The 17136-nt window shown below is 38.1% G+C and overlaps 1 protein-coding gene across 2 annotated transcripts; it reads right to left on the bottom strand.

Annotated features, from left to right (window-relative positions):
- Positions 1-40: 40 nt before the first annotated feature.
- On the bottom strand, positions 41-16210 carry LOC107548170 (LMBR1 domain-containing protein 2-B-like). Of its 2 annotated transcripts, none has more exons than XM_016228742.1 (18): positions 16165-16210; positions 14756-14973; positions 12842-12954; positions 12639-12728; positions 8933-9100; positions 8644-8854; positions 8395-8499; positions 8208-8318; positions 7954-8137; positions 7686-7867; positions 3514-3647; positions 3297-3402; positions 3063-3160; positions 2859-2962; positions 2080-2126; positions 1878-1992; positions 1638-1764; positions 41-773 (listed from the first exon to the last, which is right to left on the bottom strand). In XM_016228742.1, exons 2-18 carry the CDS (start codon positions 14927-14929, stop codon positions 710-712), a joined length of 2133 nt encoding a protein of 710 aa, XP_016084228.1. In that variant the 5' UTR covers positions 14930-14973; positions 16165-16210; the 3' UTR covers positions 41-709. The 2 variants fall into 2 exon arrangements, with proteins under 2 accessions (XP_016084228.1, XP_016084229.1); XM_016228743.1 differs by having other exon boundaries at positions 42-773; positions 8425-8499; positions 16062-16200.
- Positions 16211-17136: the final 926 nt, after the last annotated feature.

Genomic DNA, 17136 nt, shown 5'->3' with positions numbered 1-17136 from the left:
ACATATGTGTATGTATACACTTTTTTTTTTTTGCCTCCCACATGAACTACTGGAAAGCCATTACAATTTGAAAGGTTAAATATGAGTGTTATTTTAACTGCATATTTCTAAACCCTCAATCCTAAAAACAATCTCACTGGCTCTATATTGAATTACATGTAAAAAAAAAAAAACATTTTTTAAACAAAAAAAACAACTGCACAATATTCTGTAAGACAACCTAAATCTTCTAGACCCATAAAATCTTTATTCACAATAACAACTAACACAAATTGGCCACATTGATGTCAGTTCATATTTACTTGACTGATGTAAACACTCAGGTACATTACCTGATACCTATCAGCAGTAAATGATGAGAAACAGTATGTTGATCTAAATCTTCCCCATCTGTAGTACCTTTTATGACTCAGTGCTTGACTGTTCAGCATTAACTTTGACTTATTTCTTGAAGGAACTGTGAGCTGAAGAGACATTTCCCATTTGTCTCAAGTAGCAGTCTGAATGCCTGGCACTTCAAAACAAGTGCATTTTTCTATGTGTCTGTGTGTTTATCAGGACGCATGCAGATGAATACACTGCATTACAGGATACAGGAAGTCGAAGATGTTTAATGATAGGGACAGACCAAACCTGTAGAGATGAGTGTTTTAGAGGTAAAATTCAGCTTATTTTCTCACGACAGTGTTTTTGACCAAAGTGAGAAACATCAAACATCATCAAAGATTCGGCTTCGAGAAGAAGACATTGAGAGGTACCTTCCACCGGCATGTCTGTGGGGGAAGGAAACAAAAGAGTGAGTGCATGCAGTGCAGGGAAAAAAAAACCTCATGACAATAGAGTGATGCGGGGAAGATGATTTTTGAAACGAGTTAGCAATTTAGCACTTCTGGTTTCATCATCCTGAAGCACTGGGTTTTTTGTTAAATGCCTGTAATAATTCTGTGGTTAACACAAGTTCAAGAATTTTTTTAATTGTATTATATGTGACCCTGGACCACAAAACCAGTCATAATGGTCAATTTTTTTAAATTGAGATTTATACATCATCTGAAATGATTTGTTACAGCTGAATACATAAGCTTTCCATTGATGTATGGTTTGTTAGGATAGGACAATATTTGGCCGAGATGCAACTATTTGAATATCTGGAATCTGAGGATGCAAAAAATCTAAATATTGAGAAAAGCACCTTTTAAAGTTGTCCAAATTAAGTTCTTAGCAATGCATGTTACTAATCAAAAAGTTAAGTTTTGATATATTTACGGTAGGAAATTTGGAAAATATCTTCACGGAACATGATCTTTACTTAATATCCTAATGATTTTTGGCATAAAAGAAAAATCGATAATTTTGACCCATTCAATGTATTGTTGGCTATTGCTACAAATATACCTGTGCTACTTATGACTGGTTTTGTGGTCCAGGGTCACATATGACATAAAAAATCAATAATACATAATTATATTATCATGATGAACAAAACGTGTAAGAATCATAAGCTTTTGATGGTCACATAACTTATTTTCTGCAATAATCCAAAAGCCAATTTGTTGAGGGAACCAGGGTGATGCTAACATTCCTGATGGCCTACAAAAATAATTCATTGCTGCAGCACTCAAAAAACATAAACTAACCTGCCAGGTTCAGATTGCAAAGGGTCATCATTGAGTGTTGCAGCATTAAAGTCCAACGGCTCCGCGTCCTGCAACAACTCAATGCTGTCTCGTCCTGTCTGGCTGCTGCTACGGGTGTACTTGGCCTCTGTGTATAAAAATGAAGGGATAAATATGACTGCTTCTTTGCAAAATTCACTTAATAACAAATACTCTATAGGAAAACTACAGGACACATGTCGTATTGGGCATTAAACATACGCCGGTTTGTGTTTGAATTTAGGGTTTCGCCATAGTTGGTTTCCTTCATCTCAGACATGGACATCTGGTTTCTGGCAGCAATCTCATCTCTTTGTGCAGAACGCTCTCTCCATTCCTGTCATATACGTATAATCATATAACTGTAATATGTATCATTGGAGTAATTATATGTATATATTACTCTGTACTATTTATAACTCACTCTTCGTCTGTTCTCCCCATCTTCTATTCTTTGGCGTTTTCTTCTTTCTATGCAAAAAACAACAACAAAATAAGTCAGATACACGTCCTCGTTTAATACCGGATGGGACCGTGTTAAATGTTAATGTCAGTGTCAGCGGTAACTACCCCACTGACGTATTGAGGTTTTCACCACTGCAGAAAGCAGAGCTGTAGCAATGAGCAAAAGTGATTTCTGTCTGAATCAATATTTATTTCTAGAACACATCTAACCATAGCAACCACAGGAGACAGCTTCACCTTATTTTTATACTACCGGTCAAACGGATAAGCTTGACATTCATTTTTTTCATGGTCTTACAATAGTTTTTGAAATTAGTCCTTTAGATAAGTATAAATTGGGCCTGTGATTAAATTTTTTTACTAAACAAAGAATAACATTTAGTTATATGATACTCTTATATTCTAGTTAATGTATTTAATGTAATAGTATATATATATATATATATATATTTATTTAGTGCTGTCAAACGATTAATCGCATTCAAAATAAGTTTGTTTACATAATGTGTGTATATAGTGTATATTAATGATGTATATATAAATACTAATGCATGCATGTATATATGTTTATATATTAAATATACTTATAAGAATATAAACATACATTTATATTTTCAAAATACATGCATGTGTTTGTATTTATATATACATAATAAATATACATAGTACACATACACATACATATATATATATATATATATATATAGTTTTTTAAATCTACAAATATAAACAACTCACCTCTGCGTAGGAGTTCTCTGCCTTCATCTATGAGGTCAGAGGTCAGTTCGTTTTCTCCCATGAACTGCTGGAAACCCAGGAGGTTCAGGCAACGTGTGCCAAGACTGCACAGAAATCAGTCAGAAACTACAACATGACATTTGACACATAATATCCATCATGAGACTCTTCTGTCTGATGATTTATAGAAAATATTAGACAAACCTGAAGTATGTAGCAATGCAGAGAATGACGATCAGCATGGGGTAATAGATGTAGAAGCCGTTGGCAATGAAGGACAGGACGCGCATAGAACCCATGATCTACAACATAACGTTAATGTTTATTAGTAATTAGAATAGATTTCAAAATAATGCTCTAAACATTTGATCAGCTGTACTATTAGAGTCTCACATATTAAAATAATTCTGTACATTTCAGATAATGCTAAAAACTCACAGAGGTGTATGCCGTCTGCTCCTTTGCTTGGTGGGATATGGCAGAATCCATGTGAATCAGTCCCAGGAAGTTTAGACAAAGCGGGGGTGTCAAGCGGCAAAAAAGCCTAGTAAACAACACAGGCTTTTGTGGTTTATCAGAGAAAAAACTAAGGGTAGAGTTCACTAACAATACAGTTCAGTTTATTTCACTGAATGCTTCTATCTGTGAAACATACATGCCGCTGAACTGCAGGCTGTAAGCGTCGGTTTGGTGGTGTGAGGCCAGGTAGTAGTAGTTGAAGACTCGGATGCGAAACACAGTGGAGTAGACGCAGGTGCAGAGGAAAAAGATGGTAACGAAGCACGCCATCTACAGGACAAATTGACAATGTTAGTTTGTTTCAGATAATGCCACAGGCAAACCTAGATCATACTGTGTCAGTAAGCTCTTAGATTTGGTGTATTGCAGGAGTCGGTAACCTTTTTGACACAGTGAATAAAATAAATGAATTAATCAGAATCAGAATGAGCCTTATTGCCAAGTATGCTTACACATACAAGGAGTCTGTCTTGCTGACAAGCATCCTCGATCACAGATGAAGTGAATAACATGCAATATTTGTCAAATACACAGACGTTTCAGAAACGTTTTCATAAGCAACAGAAACACTTTTTATATACTGCTTGATACAGCGCCATCTGTTCAAGAATAAAGTTAAACAAACATACTATTTAAATACCAATAAAGTGGGGGTATATATGCTTTTATCAGTGTTTTTTTTTGATAAACGTGACTCAACATAACATGGTGACTACAGTAAAAAAGCTTTTACTGTTCTAAAAACACAGATTTGTGAGCAGTATTGGAATTGAAGATGTCAGAAACACATATCATTGTTGTCATGTGGTGAATTTGGCCAATCGTGAAACAGCCGTGTCGTCATTAGCGCTCCTGCAGTCGCTCTAAAAAAGCTGTGCCAGCTGAGTCAGCCGGCTGCTCTCGAAACGTTAGAGTGGTACTTTGATGCCACACGTGACAGTGACGAGGCGTTGGCGAACAAAATTTCTAACCGGCATGCACTGCTTCAAGTCAGCCGCCGATCGGTCTGCGCAGCGCCGCATGAAGTCGAACGCACCTAATGTATAACAGGAGTCATGTGGGACCGCCGAGCAAGATGGCAGCATAGTTATGTAGCTCCGTAGGCCCACCCAATATTTTCAATTTATTCGAGCATATTCACTCCACATTTTTATTAGAACTAACATCCCTGGTGAGGTTAAATATTTATGGAATAAATGAGTGGCTTAGATAGCAGATGTCGACCTCCACATCTAAGTATTTTAAGGGGATTTTGACGAGTCGCATGGCAACGAGACAGACTTCGTCGCCACACGAGTCGCCGTCACCCCTGCTGAAAGATCAAGATTCAAAGATGGAAAACGTATTATTCTAAATAAGTAAGATGAACTCTACATTACAAGGGGTGGCGACAGATGTGTCATCAATCAAAGAGGTTGTTACCGATCTCAAAAATTCGGTGAATGCAATCCAAGAAAGGCTGGATGAAGTGGAGCGCCGCATCTCCAACATGGAAGACGTCACCTCAAAGCTTTGTCGATGACGGCGAATGGCACGATAAACGCCTGGAAGTTATGTGGAATCGAATTGAGGATTTAGAAAACAGGAGCCGCTGCAACAACGTGAGGATGATCTGTCTGAAAGGGGGGCTGGATGCAGGTGGAATGATCAAGTGTGTGTATAAAATCCTATCGGAGGGACTGGGAATTGATCCGAATGGAGAGTTTGAGATTGAGAGGGCGCATTGTGCTCTCACTCCTAGGCCTGATGCTGATCGACCACCTAGAATAGTTTTGATTAGGTTTCTGCGTTCGCCAGCCAGGGAGAAAGTACTACAAGCGGCCAGAGAAAAAGGAATGATCGAATGGGAGGGATGTTGGATTTCCTTCTTTCCCGACATGTCAAGAGAGTTGGCCAGAAGATGGAGAGAATTCACAGCGCTACGGAGGATGCTGAGAAGCGTCAATGTCAAATATACACTGGCATACCCAGCCTCACTCCGCTTCACATGGCAAGGGAAGAATAGGGTGTTTACATCAAGTACGGATGCAGAGCAGTTCATTAAGGAACATTGAGGGGCACCAGAAAAACGGGACCAAATGTTTTTTGCAAGATCGCTGGAGGGGAGTTAATGGGACAGGTGCAGTGGGTGGGAGGAGGAGCTGAATACCTGTGCTGTCTCGGAACAGTTCTGACAGCCAAAGACAGGACTGGATAGCTGATTCGGCACTCCACGGACCTTAATCTCGAAGTGTTTGAGCGAAGACGGTCCTTTCTGTTGTTTCGTGTTCTTATTTTTTGTTGTTGTTAAGTTTGGGGTAGGGGTTAGTTACTTACTACAGAAGGTAGTTTTTGTGTTTGAAAAGTTCAACTGCTGTTTGTTCAACTAATCTGTCATTCCCCAGTAGGGGGCAGTCACCTAACGCATTTGATTTCGCGCACGATTATGTGCAATTCATTTGTTTTATAAATGGGTAGTCACATCAGGTTTATAACATGGAATATTAATGGATGTGGAAGCCCAATTAAAAGAAAAAAGGTCCTGTCATATCACAAACATAAACAAGTAGATGTTGCTTTTGTGCAAGAAAGCCATGTAACAAAGCACTAAAATTCAGACGAGATTGGGTGGGACATGTATTTTATTCATCATTTACGAGCAAACAAAATGGGGTAATGATCCTAATGAATAAGAGGCTTAATGGCATTTTTTAATGTTAACAGAAGCTAAAGACGATACTGGAAGGATTATATGTATAGAAACTCTCATTAATGGAGTTAAAGTGATATTATGTAATGTATATGCCCCCAATAAGGCAGATCCGGGTTTTATTAATAAGACAAGATTCTTGGGGACAAAGAGGGGCAAATAATTTTGGCAGGAGACTTTAATTAGGTTATGGATGGGGTTTTGGATAAGAGCAAATATCAAGAACCTTCTATACCAAGGGATAGGGCTGCCCTTCATATGCCAACAGAGGATTGACTGATATATGGCGATATATATTCAATTTTTAAATTGAATATTGGAAGCACTGATAAGTTGGTGTCTGTATGGGAGGCCTCAAAGGCATATATTAGAGGGAAATTTATTTAGGATATTTGTAAATACAGATTTCAATTACATGATATATACAATAAAAAAGCCGAATATGCATTATTTAGACTAGGTTTTACGAAGGAGGTGAAAAAGCGGGTAAGCTCCTTTCCAGACAATTAAAGCAACAAAACGCTGCTAACATTATTCCGGCCATTAAGAAAGGGAATACTATGGTATCACTGACAAAGGAAATAAATTAGGTTTGTCAGAAGTTCTATAAACAATTATATACATCTTCAGGTAGCTCAGATGACGGAAAACTGATTTTTTTTTTAATAATATTAAGTTACCTAAATTAGATGTCTTGCAAGTTGCAATCAGTCTATAGACATTCCCATTACACAAGAAGAGGTCAAAGCTGCAATAATCTCTATGAAGTCTGGCAAATCTCCGGGGGAAGACGGGCTTCCATCAGAATACTACAAAAAGAATGTTGACATATTGGCTCCAATTTTAACACAAGATTATTCAGAGGCGTTTGAAGCTGAAGTGTTACTTAGTACTTTCATGGAAGCATTGATAACACTGATACCTAAAAAGGATAGGGATTTAACTGATCCTGCTAATTTTGTCCTTATTAATGTGGACTGTAAGGTGTTGGCAAAAATTCTGGCTTCACGGCTGGAGAAGGTTCTACCAGGAATAATTCACAAGGACCAAGTGGGCTTCATCAAGGGAAGGTCATCAGCCGATAATGTGAGAAGGCTAATTCATTTGATGTGGCTAAATGCTTCAGAGAACACCCCGATTGCAGTTATATCCTTAGATGCCGAAAAGGCTTTCGACAGGGTGGAGTGGGGCTTTTTGACCACAGTCCTGTCAAATTTCGGGTTTGGTCATATTTTTAGGACATGGGTTAGTTTATTATATAAAAATCCTAGAGCGGCAGTGATGACAAATGACATGACTTCCCTGTTTTTTTTTCACCGGTAATGATGGTCACTGCTGAGGGAATGTTGTCCGGCCTTACATGTTTGAGCCGAACTCAGACCCTGAATCGGCGACGACAGGAGACAACCAACCACCTCCTCAAACACGCTTACAACAGGATGTTTCAGAATGGTAATTCATGTTTGTTATATATATACACACACACACACACACACACACACACACAGTAATTGAGGATCTTATTTGATTCAATAAAGACCTGGAACCAAAAAGAACATACATGTATATTTTAATCAGAGATTTTCCTAGATTAGAACCCTAAGCTCAGGCAGACTCACCTCAATGTACAGGTAGTTGTAATCCCTCTCAGCAAGCTGGATAAACACAGCAAAGAGTGACAGAACAGGATGAGTGCTGAAGAAAGTGCACTCGGACCAAACCACAGCCACCGAAAAGAGTGACAGAACCACAGACAGTACACGGTAAAACCACTGCTTCAGCAAACACTCCCAGTACCACTCTGATGAAGAAAAAAGAAATAAAGGCAGGGTCAACACTGACATTTGTTTCAAATACATCATATCCACATCTATTAAGAGCACCTACCTACTGAGGGAGTATAAATGTAGCGTCTGAACCAGCCTACAGGTTCTGGAGGGGCAAAGCTGTGAACGAACTGCCGAGAGGTGCTGGTTTCGTTCTTAGCAACGTCCTCAAGATGGATAGCCTGTGCCAGCAATATCTGCCACTGAACGCGGGTGCGATTGTGTCGCTGCACGGCGTAAATCACCTGAGAAACTTGCTGTTAGTATTATTTCAGAGCAAAATTCCGAAAGCACAGAGAAACACTTGAGCATTACCTGCTTGTGTAGTTTGGAAAGGCTTCTTTCAGTAGGATATGTTTGTTTATCATCAAAATCCTCAAAGTCATCCATGTTCCTGCCCATTTTCTCCTGATTTTCAACTGGACACTAAAAACAATTAGCAGATTTCTGTTAAAAAGAGTGGCATGATTACTTCAAATCACATAAATACATAAAAATTAACCTGAAGCTTGCTATCATGTTGTCGTCTCACCTTTCGTAGAATGGTGTCTACGTTCTTCCTCAATGGATGATTATATTTGATCAATTCATTGATTTTTCTCACTTCCTATAATAAAAATACAAACATCTAAGACACAACGTTGGCTGAACGGATTCAGATCTGACATTACCTTTAAAAAACCAGCTCATCTGGGCTCATATAGCGTGAACAGATGTTTGTTTACAGTATATAAACACACATGGCTTTCACCTCCATGACATCTTCTAGGTTCTCCTCTGAATCTGCCTTCTCCGTCATGAGCTTGGCTGCTTTGAAGTAAGTCTTGATGAGGAGGTGTCCTTGGCGCGAGGCCTCCCAGTACGAGCGTGGAATCTCGACCAGGCCATAGCCCAACAGCAACACTAGAAGAAACAGACCCCAAGTGTTGGCCGCAGTGATGCCGATGGTTTGCAGCCCATACCTGATACAGAAAAGAAGAGTCAGTATGAACAGAATTTTGTGACAACAATGGAAAAATATTCTGGATTGGTTTACAGACCAGGAGAGGTGCCACTGAGGATGCACAGCCACGTAAATGAGAAGAGAGCCGAAGATGAAAAGGTATGTGCCATAATAGATTGCATTCTCAATGAGGGCCGTCTTGATCTTTCCAGTAATGGAGAATCCTCCAGAACGAGCATATGACTGCATGAATGGCAGAAGGAGCCTTGAAAGATAAACACTGTTTTTAACCACTATTCTTACTGCATAGTTATTTATGCATGATTAAACCAATGGTCCACTGTAAATTTGTGAGCGATACTGTGAAAAGTGCTATTCGAATAAACTAGAAATAAACTGAACATGTTTCTCCTTAGGTTTATATATCTAAAATTACAAATAATATTTTGACAATATTTCAATAATTTCATTTGGCTTTAACACAATATAAATGTAATGTAAACATTTAAAACAGCCAAATTAATGCCCCGGCATTCTTCTTCTTCCGTTTCTTCTTCCACTCGAGTCTATGGCAGCCCATAGAACCACTTGTGGGAAAGTTGTGAAATTTGGCACACTGATAGAAGACAGTCCCAACATTAACCATAGCAAGTTTGGAGTCTCCATCTCAAACTCAAAAAATGGAATTCAAGTTGATTCGTCCAACTGTTCTCGAATAACACATAAATGTATTCTATGAAAAGCACGCAAAAATGGATGTGAGGCCAGTGTTTCCCCTAGGTTTACCGCTTTGGGGGGTGGGGTTCTGTTTTTTTCCATTTTAATTTTTCTGGACTCCTTTTTAATGGTTAAATTAAATTTATTAATCAAACATGTCTATTAAAGAACAAGGTATAGACCTGTTCTATAGGATAGGTAACTTTAAATGACTTTTGTTGTAATCGGGCGCTATAGAGAAAATAAAAAATATAATGGTAGGGCGGAGGGTGCGCCCTCTTAAAGGGGTCCTATTATGCTCTTTAATGTCTTGATTTTGTTTTGGGGGTGTACTAGAATAGGCTCTCATTCTAGGTTGTTCGAAAAACACATTATTTATCACATATTTTACATTATTACATCACCTCTCTCCCCAGTCTGGCATGAACGGCTCGAATAGTTCCTGTATCAAATGAAGGCCTGCCTTCTGAAATACGAAATGTGCTGTGATTGGTTAGCTGGGCCAGTGTGTGTTGTGATTGGCAGCACTCGGCACCTGGTCGGGAAATGTCACGCCCCTTACCATAGCCGCCTGCTGTGAGCTTCAGTGTAAATATTGCGTCAAAATCAAATCAATTTGAGCGCTGTTTAAACCCGGATGATTGTAACCACTCGAAGTTCGTCTGCCTTGGGAAAGCTAGCGTGTCTCCGACATAGTGATAACACTCGTTGCCTTCTCTAGAGCAGCTCAACCAGGTCTCGTCCCATTCGTCGGTATTTGTGATATCACAAATCCCGGGAAATATGCGTTGTAGTCCAAACGAGTCGTTCGTTGTAGTTTTTGTTCGTTGTAGAAAGTGATTTCTGTTAAATAAAATATAATCTGACGTCATTGTTTACAATACAACCGGAGCACATGTCGCTATGTTGAGGGGCGGGACGATTAGACGCACACTAGAGGCGGTTTAGCCAATCACAACACACTGGACCAGCTAATCAATCAGAGCCCATCGTGTATTTCTGAGGGAGGGGCTTCATAAAAACAGGAAATGATCAGTGCGTTCAGAGGAGAAGGGACAGAGAGGTGTGGAATAAAGGCAAATTATGTGAAAAATAATGCGTTTTTTAACAAACTAAGCATTAACACATGTTAGACTGCACCACATAAACACAATCAAGCCTATAAAAAAAAACAGTCAACCACCCCTTTAAGCATGACATGAGGCTACCAGTAGTGTTTCGGCGCAGTGCCACCTACTGGTCAGGAGATATGAAAAATTGGGCTATTGTAATAAAACTCGTCTCAATATTTTCTTTGGGTCATGCAGAGAACATCATACCAATTATGCAAAAATTGGCTGAACTTCCTGTCCGCCATTTTGATTAATGTTGAAAACCTACTTTTTCGAACTGCTCCTAGTTAGTCTGATTTTCACTAAATTTGACTCGGATCATCTTCAGACCAAGCTGGCAAAAAGTTATTTTGTGTCGATATACGAAACGGTTTTCATTTAGTGTATCAACGAATTTGCTGGAAAGATGCCTCCATCTGAGGCTGCATCTCTGCAAAGCTTTGACATATTGACACCAAACTTTGTGTTTGCCATTGTTACCTCACACAGAACACACCACATCAATTTGATCAATTTGCCACCTATTGGTCAAAGGTGATAAGCCATTAAATCATATTACAAGAAGTTGTGTTTATGATTTTTCAGCCATTTTGCTTCAAATCATCCTAAACTTTCTTCAATTACTCATTGTTGCAGTTGGTCTGATGGTCCATGCCATGCTTAGCACCTAATTTTGCCTTTGGAGTGCTTGGCCCCTTAATTGCTGCTTGCAGCTATATTTTTTATTATATTTAATTTAATTTTTTGGAAGGGACACTTTACTTGGGGGTCCGTGGCATTATTATTAAATATTAGTGTTATTACTAAACAAACAAAATAAGAATTTTCACTGTAAAATAAATTAGGAAAAATAATAATAAAATTATTAATAGTCATCATAATATTTATAAGGAATATATATATATAATTTTATTTTTTATTTTTTTTAAACGTACAAATGTAAAATTACAATACTAATTTTCATGACTATCTTATTTCCTTCATTTTTGCCCTGGCCAAATACCCACACTTGTGGTCTTTGCACTTGACCACTTATATGATGCATTTCCTGTATTTGGCCCAAGTGTTCAAGTGAGCATGAAAACCACAAGTGTTACCTGATGGGACACACTTATAGTGTTATAAAAATGCAATGTTTACAGAGCTCTATTTTTTATTTTCAATGCTTTGCATTTTAAAATAAACTTCTAAAATGTCTGTTCATGTCTATTCAATGTAGTCCCTATAACAGATGACAATTTCATTTGTGGTGCTTCTAATTAAGTAATAAAAAGCTGTTGTACAAAATAAATATACTCATCTTTGCACCAATAAAATGTGTAACACTTTGTTTTACTACCAAATTATACGTCTCTAATTAAATATCTAATTATTATTAATATTTAACTTACATTGGAGAGTTTTCCGTGACCTCTTGCGAGATCTCGGCAAAAAGTCTTATGATTTATTTCCAGAACATGATGGGATACACTAAGCGTTGAATACTGCTCTGTAGCCAAGTGTGGGCTTAGTGTGCGTTAAGGGCACTGCGCTTTGGCATTTTTAAGAACTGGGACAGTCTTGCACACTTGGTCACGTGAACGCACTCTCAAGTGGCCAAGACCGCAAGTGTGGGTATTTGGACAGGGCAATTCAAAAGTTTAAACACCAAGCTTTTATATTGGTGGAAATTTAAAGCTTCTTTCTGTTGACAGTTTGAGAAGATGGTTGGTGCATGTTGTATTTCTAAATGCATGTTAAAAGTGATCCAAACTTGGAGCACAAGCAGAGATGAGTTAATGTAGAACAGCATTTAATGAGAACTGAGCTGCTCAGAGAAACCTACAATATCTCTTTTTGATAATTTATCTAAACAATCTAGTAAACAATTAATCTTGCAGCCCTACAACAGACTTGTGTAGTAACAGTGACAAATAATTATCTGGAAGATTTAAGACGACATTATCAAGTTTGAAAAGGACAAAGCTTTCTCACCACGTAAGACACTGTGAGGTCCAATAAACAACCCTCCAGAACACAGGCATGATGCCATCTGGAATGTAGCTCCATGGTTTATAGCACACTCTTTGGGAAAAGGAACAGAATAGAAGTTCACAAACATGCAATATAAGAGTTTTGTGCTCAATCATAACAGGCCTAACTGAATATATGGGCTGCAGGTGAACTCATAGGTCTACCTTTTACTGGGTGAGATGGAGGTATTTGGAGTTGTCTGGTTTGAAAGGACAGGGCTCACAGAGGGCGTCTGGGCATGTGCTTCGTGATCAATTAAACACTGCTTGTAGATTGTCTGAAAATCAATTACACAAGTTGCCGAGTTGCATCAGGAATGAACTGCACTGGACACTTCTACAGGGCTCTCAAGTCTCACACATTCACCGTGAGAGACACGCATTTCAACCAGTTCACACGCTCTCACGCCACACCTTGTATTTCTCATGCAGAGAAGTAAGGGATCATTTGTTCCGCTATATATACAATCAATAAATGAAGCCCAGGCATACGGAGGAAGTTCTCTGCCGAGTTCATAGCTGTCTCAGAGTTATACAGAGTTAAATGCCACTTACCAGCCAATCAGAAATTAGAATGTTGTTGTTTTAGAGTAAATTAGGTGATCCTGCTGCAAGCGCGTTCGTTACCAAGCAACATAGATGCGTGCACACATGAAGCGTAAGTTGAAAGAGCAAGATCCGATGAATGCAACTTTTTTTTTTTAGCATTTTGATTTTACGATTCCTGGAAGAAATCACTTACCTGTGATCAAAGATAGTGAGAGCTGACGTTGGGAAGCCAAATTCGTGCTAAATTATTGATATAAAGTCAAAAACTCCCAACTGCTTTGCAACCAGAAGCTTTAACTTAGCTTTGGCTCCCAGAAACTAAGGAAAGCGCTAGAGATGTTATATTAATTGGTACATCTGATAAAAGACAGACAAATTCATCCAACTAAAATAAACTGTTTTATATATATATTTTTTTAAGTTTCAATGCCAGTATTGCAGAACTTGCCCCGAGTATGTCAAGCTGTGTGTAGCCTGTGTGTGTGTGTGTGTGTGTGTGTGTGTGTATTTTGTGACATATGAGGACACAAATTTGTATAATGACATGGGTATGACATAGGTATTACAAGGAGAAGGTGATTTATGAGGACATTACCCCATGTCCCCATTTTTCAAAACGCTTATAAATCATACAGATTGAGTTTTTTTGAGAAAATAAAAATGCACAAAGTTTCCTGTAAGGGGTAGGTTTAGGTGTAGGGCAATAGCACATACAGTTTGTACAGTATAAAACCCCTTATGCCTATGGAATGTCCCCACAATTCACAAAAACAAACCTGTGTGTGTGTGAGTGAGAGAGTACATACACATTTCAGCTTATAAATGTTTTTTTTTCTGTTGTGTTTGTTGGACATTTTGATGTCTTCATGACAGGTAAAGGGCTCTCATATAAAGCACTGTGGCTTCCCTACTCTAATGCAGATGCAGAGAGAGTTTTCTGCATGGTGGGTTTGAACAAAACCATAACTAGAAACAGTTTGACTCTGGATGGAACGCTATTATCTATCATGATGGTGCTTTATGTGGGAGCCCTCTACCCCTGTCATCAGGCATCAAAATGTGCAACAAACATTTACAACAGAAAAAAAATAACATAAGCTGAAATGTATACTCTCTCTCTCTCTCTCTCTCTCACACACACAGCTTGACATACATCCGCATGGCAAGCTCTGCAATCCTAAGGTGTATGTACAATGAGTACTGATGTTCAGTTGACTCGTTTGGGGCAAAATTTCTTTTTTATTTTTGATACATTTGTATTTTTGAAATGCATAAATCTATTTATTTTATTTGGATGAATTTGTCTGCCTTTTATCAGATTTACAGTTGTTATCATTTCTATTTGTGCTGGTCAATTATGAACAATAGGTGAAATTGAAGTGCAAGCAAAAACTTGAGAGAACTGGGTGATGCAAATATTTGAGTGGCCCCTCCCATTTATGTGGACCCTCTACTAACAGATGTAATCTCACTCCAAACTTTTGCTATAACTTGAGAGCCCTGCTTCTATTGAGTGGGAGCCACACTAACCGTGCTGACATCCAGGGGAAGAATGAAGACGATGAGAAAGCATAAATACCAAGCCAGCAGTGTGCCAAAGAGAACCATGCGCTGCTGCTTCTTGAAGTCGCCATAGCGATGCAGGAGGAAGAGAGCCAGGAAAAAGACAACCACAATCTCTATTCCCAGCGCTGCCCCGCTCATAGTGCACACCGCACGCCTCTCACTCTTCCAGGGACTGAGAACAACTGCAAACAGAGAAAGACAAAGACCAAAACACAAATGACATGCAAAAAGAAACAGTTAAAAACCACATTAAATGAAAGTTGGAATGGGGGATTTAAATAAAACCTCCTCCCTTATGTTTTAATAGACAATAGCCTGTAGTTTGTCAATTTCTGCATATTTTAAGATTTTTTGACAAAAAAAGTGGAAAATACTACCAATAAATCTAAATCTACACTGAAGACAGTACAAATTTACATAATCTATAAACAATTGTGTAAACTGTATTTTAGCATACTGTTTAAGGTTATGATATCGTATGCATTATTTCAAATACTTTTTTATTTGACGTTAACGTGATTTTAATGGATAACAGATTTTCTTTTAATTAATTGATTCGACTGAACTGTTTGACAAATGGAGCGTTTTAGATGGTTACAAAACAAATGTGCTCTCAACAAGGTAAAACTGCTCCTTATTAAAATATGTATGCTACTTAATGTGACTCAAACAATTCATGACAGACTCTTTTGTTTTTCCTCGTTTGAGCGTAAGGACTAATTACGTACTAATTTATTTATTCACTCACGCCTGAATAACCCTATGCAGGCAATCAAGTTATTTTAATGGCGTGATGGGAAGTAGTGAAAGGATTATTCTCAGAGAGAACAGCTTCTGAGCTTCATAATGCGTGACACTGGAATTCAATTGTTCAACGAGTCATTGACTCGAGAATCGACTCAGACTGATTCAGTTCGATTCGTGAACAAATCGCTCAGAGCATCGTAAACTGTAGAGACCATTTGCACCATGCTCACATTGCTTTAAGAAATCCAGCCCGACTGGTTTTGAATCGGGTTTTTAAACCAATTCATCAAAAAGATCCGACACATGAGAATGATTCGTTTACGAATCGGACATCGCTAGGGTAAAGCATACACATACAAGCCTAATACATTACGTGCAGGGCGTTCCTATTTATACACAACGGTTTGACTACAGCGCTTGCTTTCATCGCAAACAAATCTGTCAAACAAAAATCTCTAGCTGATCTTGCGCGCAGTGTCCGTGTTTTGCTCTGAATCATGGGGACCAAATCCATTCGCCTTACCTCAGGTCTGCTGCAGAGAAATATGAGACGCAATAAACGTATATCCTGATTCATTCCCAAAGTAAAGACAAATCTAGAGCATTGCGCGATGATAAAAAATTACCTGGAGGAAATCCACATTTCACTGATTTCCAGAAAACAAACGCCACGCCCCTGACGCGGCTCATGGGCGGTGGTCTATTTTCTTCTGGCGGTCCAGAGACGCCATATAGGTGCATATCGCAATATGACCTGATATGCAATATTAAGTAGTTTTATCAGCAAAAAGGAAAATTACGACGGGTTAAAAACTCAAGTATTAAAGAAAAAGCAAAAACACTACTTCAGATGTTTAGTTTTTTTAGGGTCAGAAGGTTTAATTATATAGTTGTGTGTGACTTCACAGTGTCCTTGCTGTAAACTAGTTCTAGAAAAGTGAATTATTGTAAAATGATTCTTTAATTTTCATTAAAATGGCTTATAGAAATAGTACTGATGCTGTCTAGAAAAAAATGCATACATTAAAATGAGTAACAAGCAGTGTTGGGCAGTAACTAGTTACTAGTAATTTAGTTACTGTAATAATATTAATTTTTGCAGTAACTAATTACTAATAAGATTTCAGTAATAATATTACCGTTACCATCCATAAAACAGCTTAGTTACTTATTAGTTTCTTTTGATGCCTCAACCCCGCTGATTTAAAATCCAACAGTCAAATAATTCCTAGATTTATTTTCATAATTTTCACGACTCTCACATGTATGTGATGTCCCCAGTGCAGCAGGCAAGCTCGGAATATGGAAAGGCTTACATTCAGCAGATAGAAATATTGCATTTGATTGATTTTGTCAGGAAAAAAGATGATCTGAACACTGTTGTGTAAGTTGTGGCTTTACTTTACTCTGGCATTACTTCCCACCTACATCCTTCTGATCAATGTGGTACATTATATTACTATAATTAAAAATCTTTTTGGAAAATTAAACAGTTTCTTACAAACTTATGTGATTTGATAAAATACATAATGAAATATAATCGTATATGGGTAACAGAGAAATTACAATTAGCTTCAAGCTACACATGACAATTAATG

Source organism: Sinocyclocheilus grahami, unplaced genomic scaffold, assembly GCF_001515645.1.
Source record: "Sinocyclocheilus grahami isolate Dianchi unplaced genomic scaffold, SAMN03320097.WGS_v1.1 scaffold344.1, whole genome shotgun sequence".
Taxonomy (NCBI): domain Eukaryota; kingdom Metazoa; phylum Chordata; class Actinopteri; order Cypriniformes; family Cyprinidae; genus Sinocyclocheilus; species Sinocyclocheilus grahami.
This window is presented reverse-complemented; position numbering and strand designations above follow the sequence as displayed.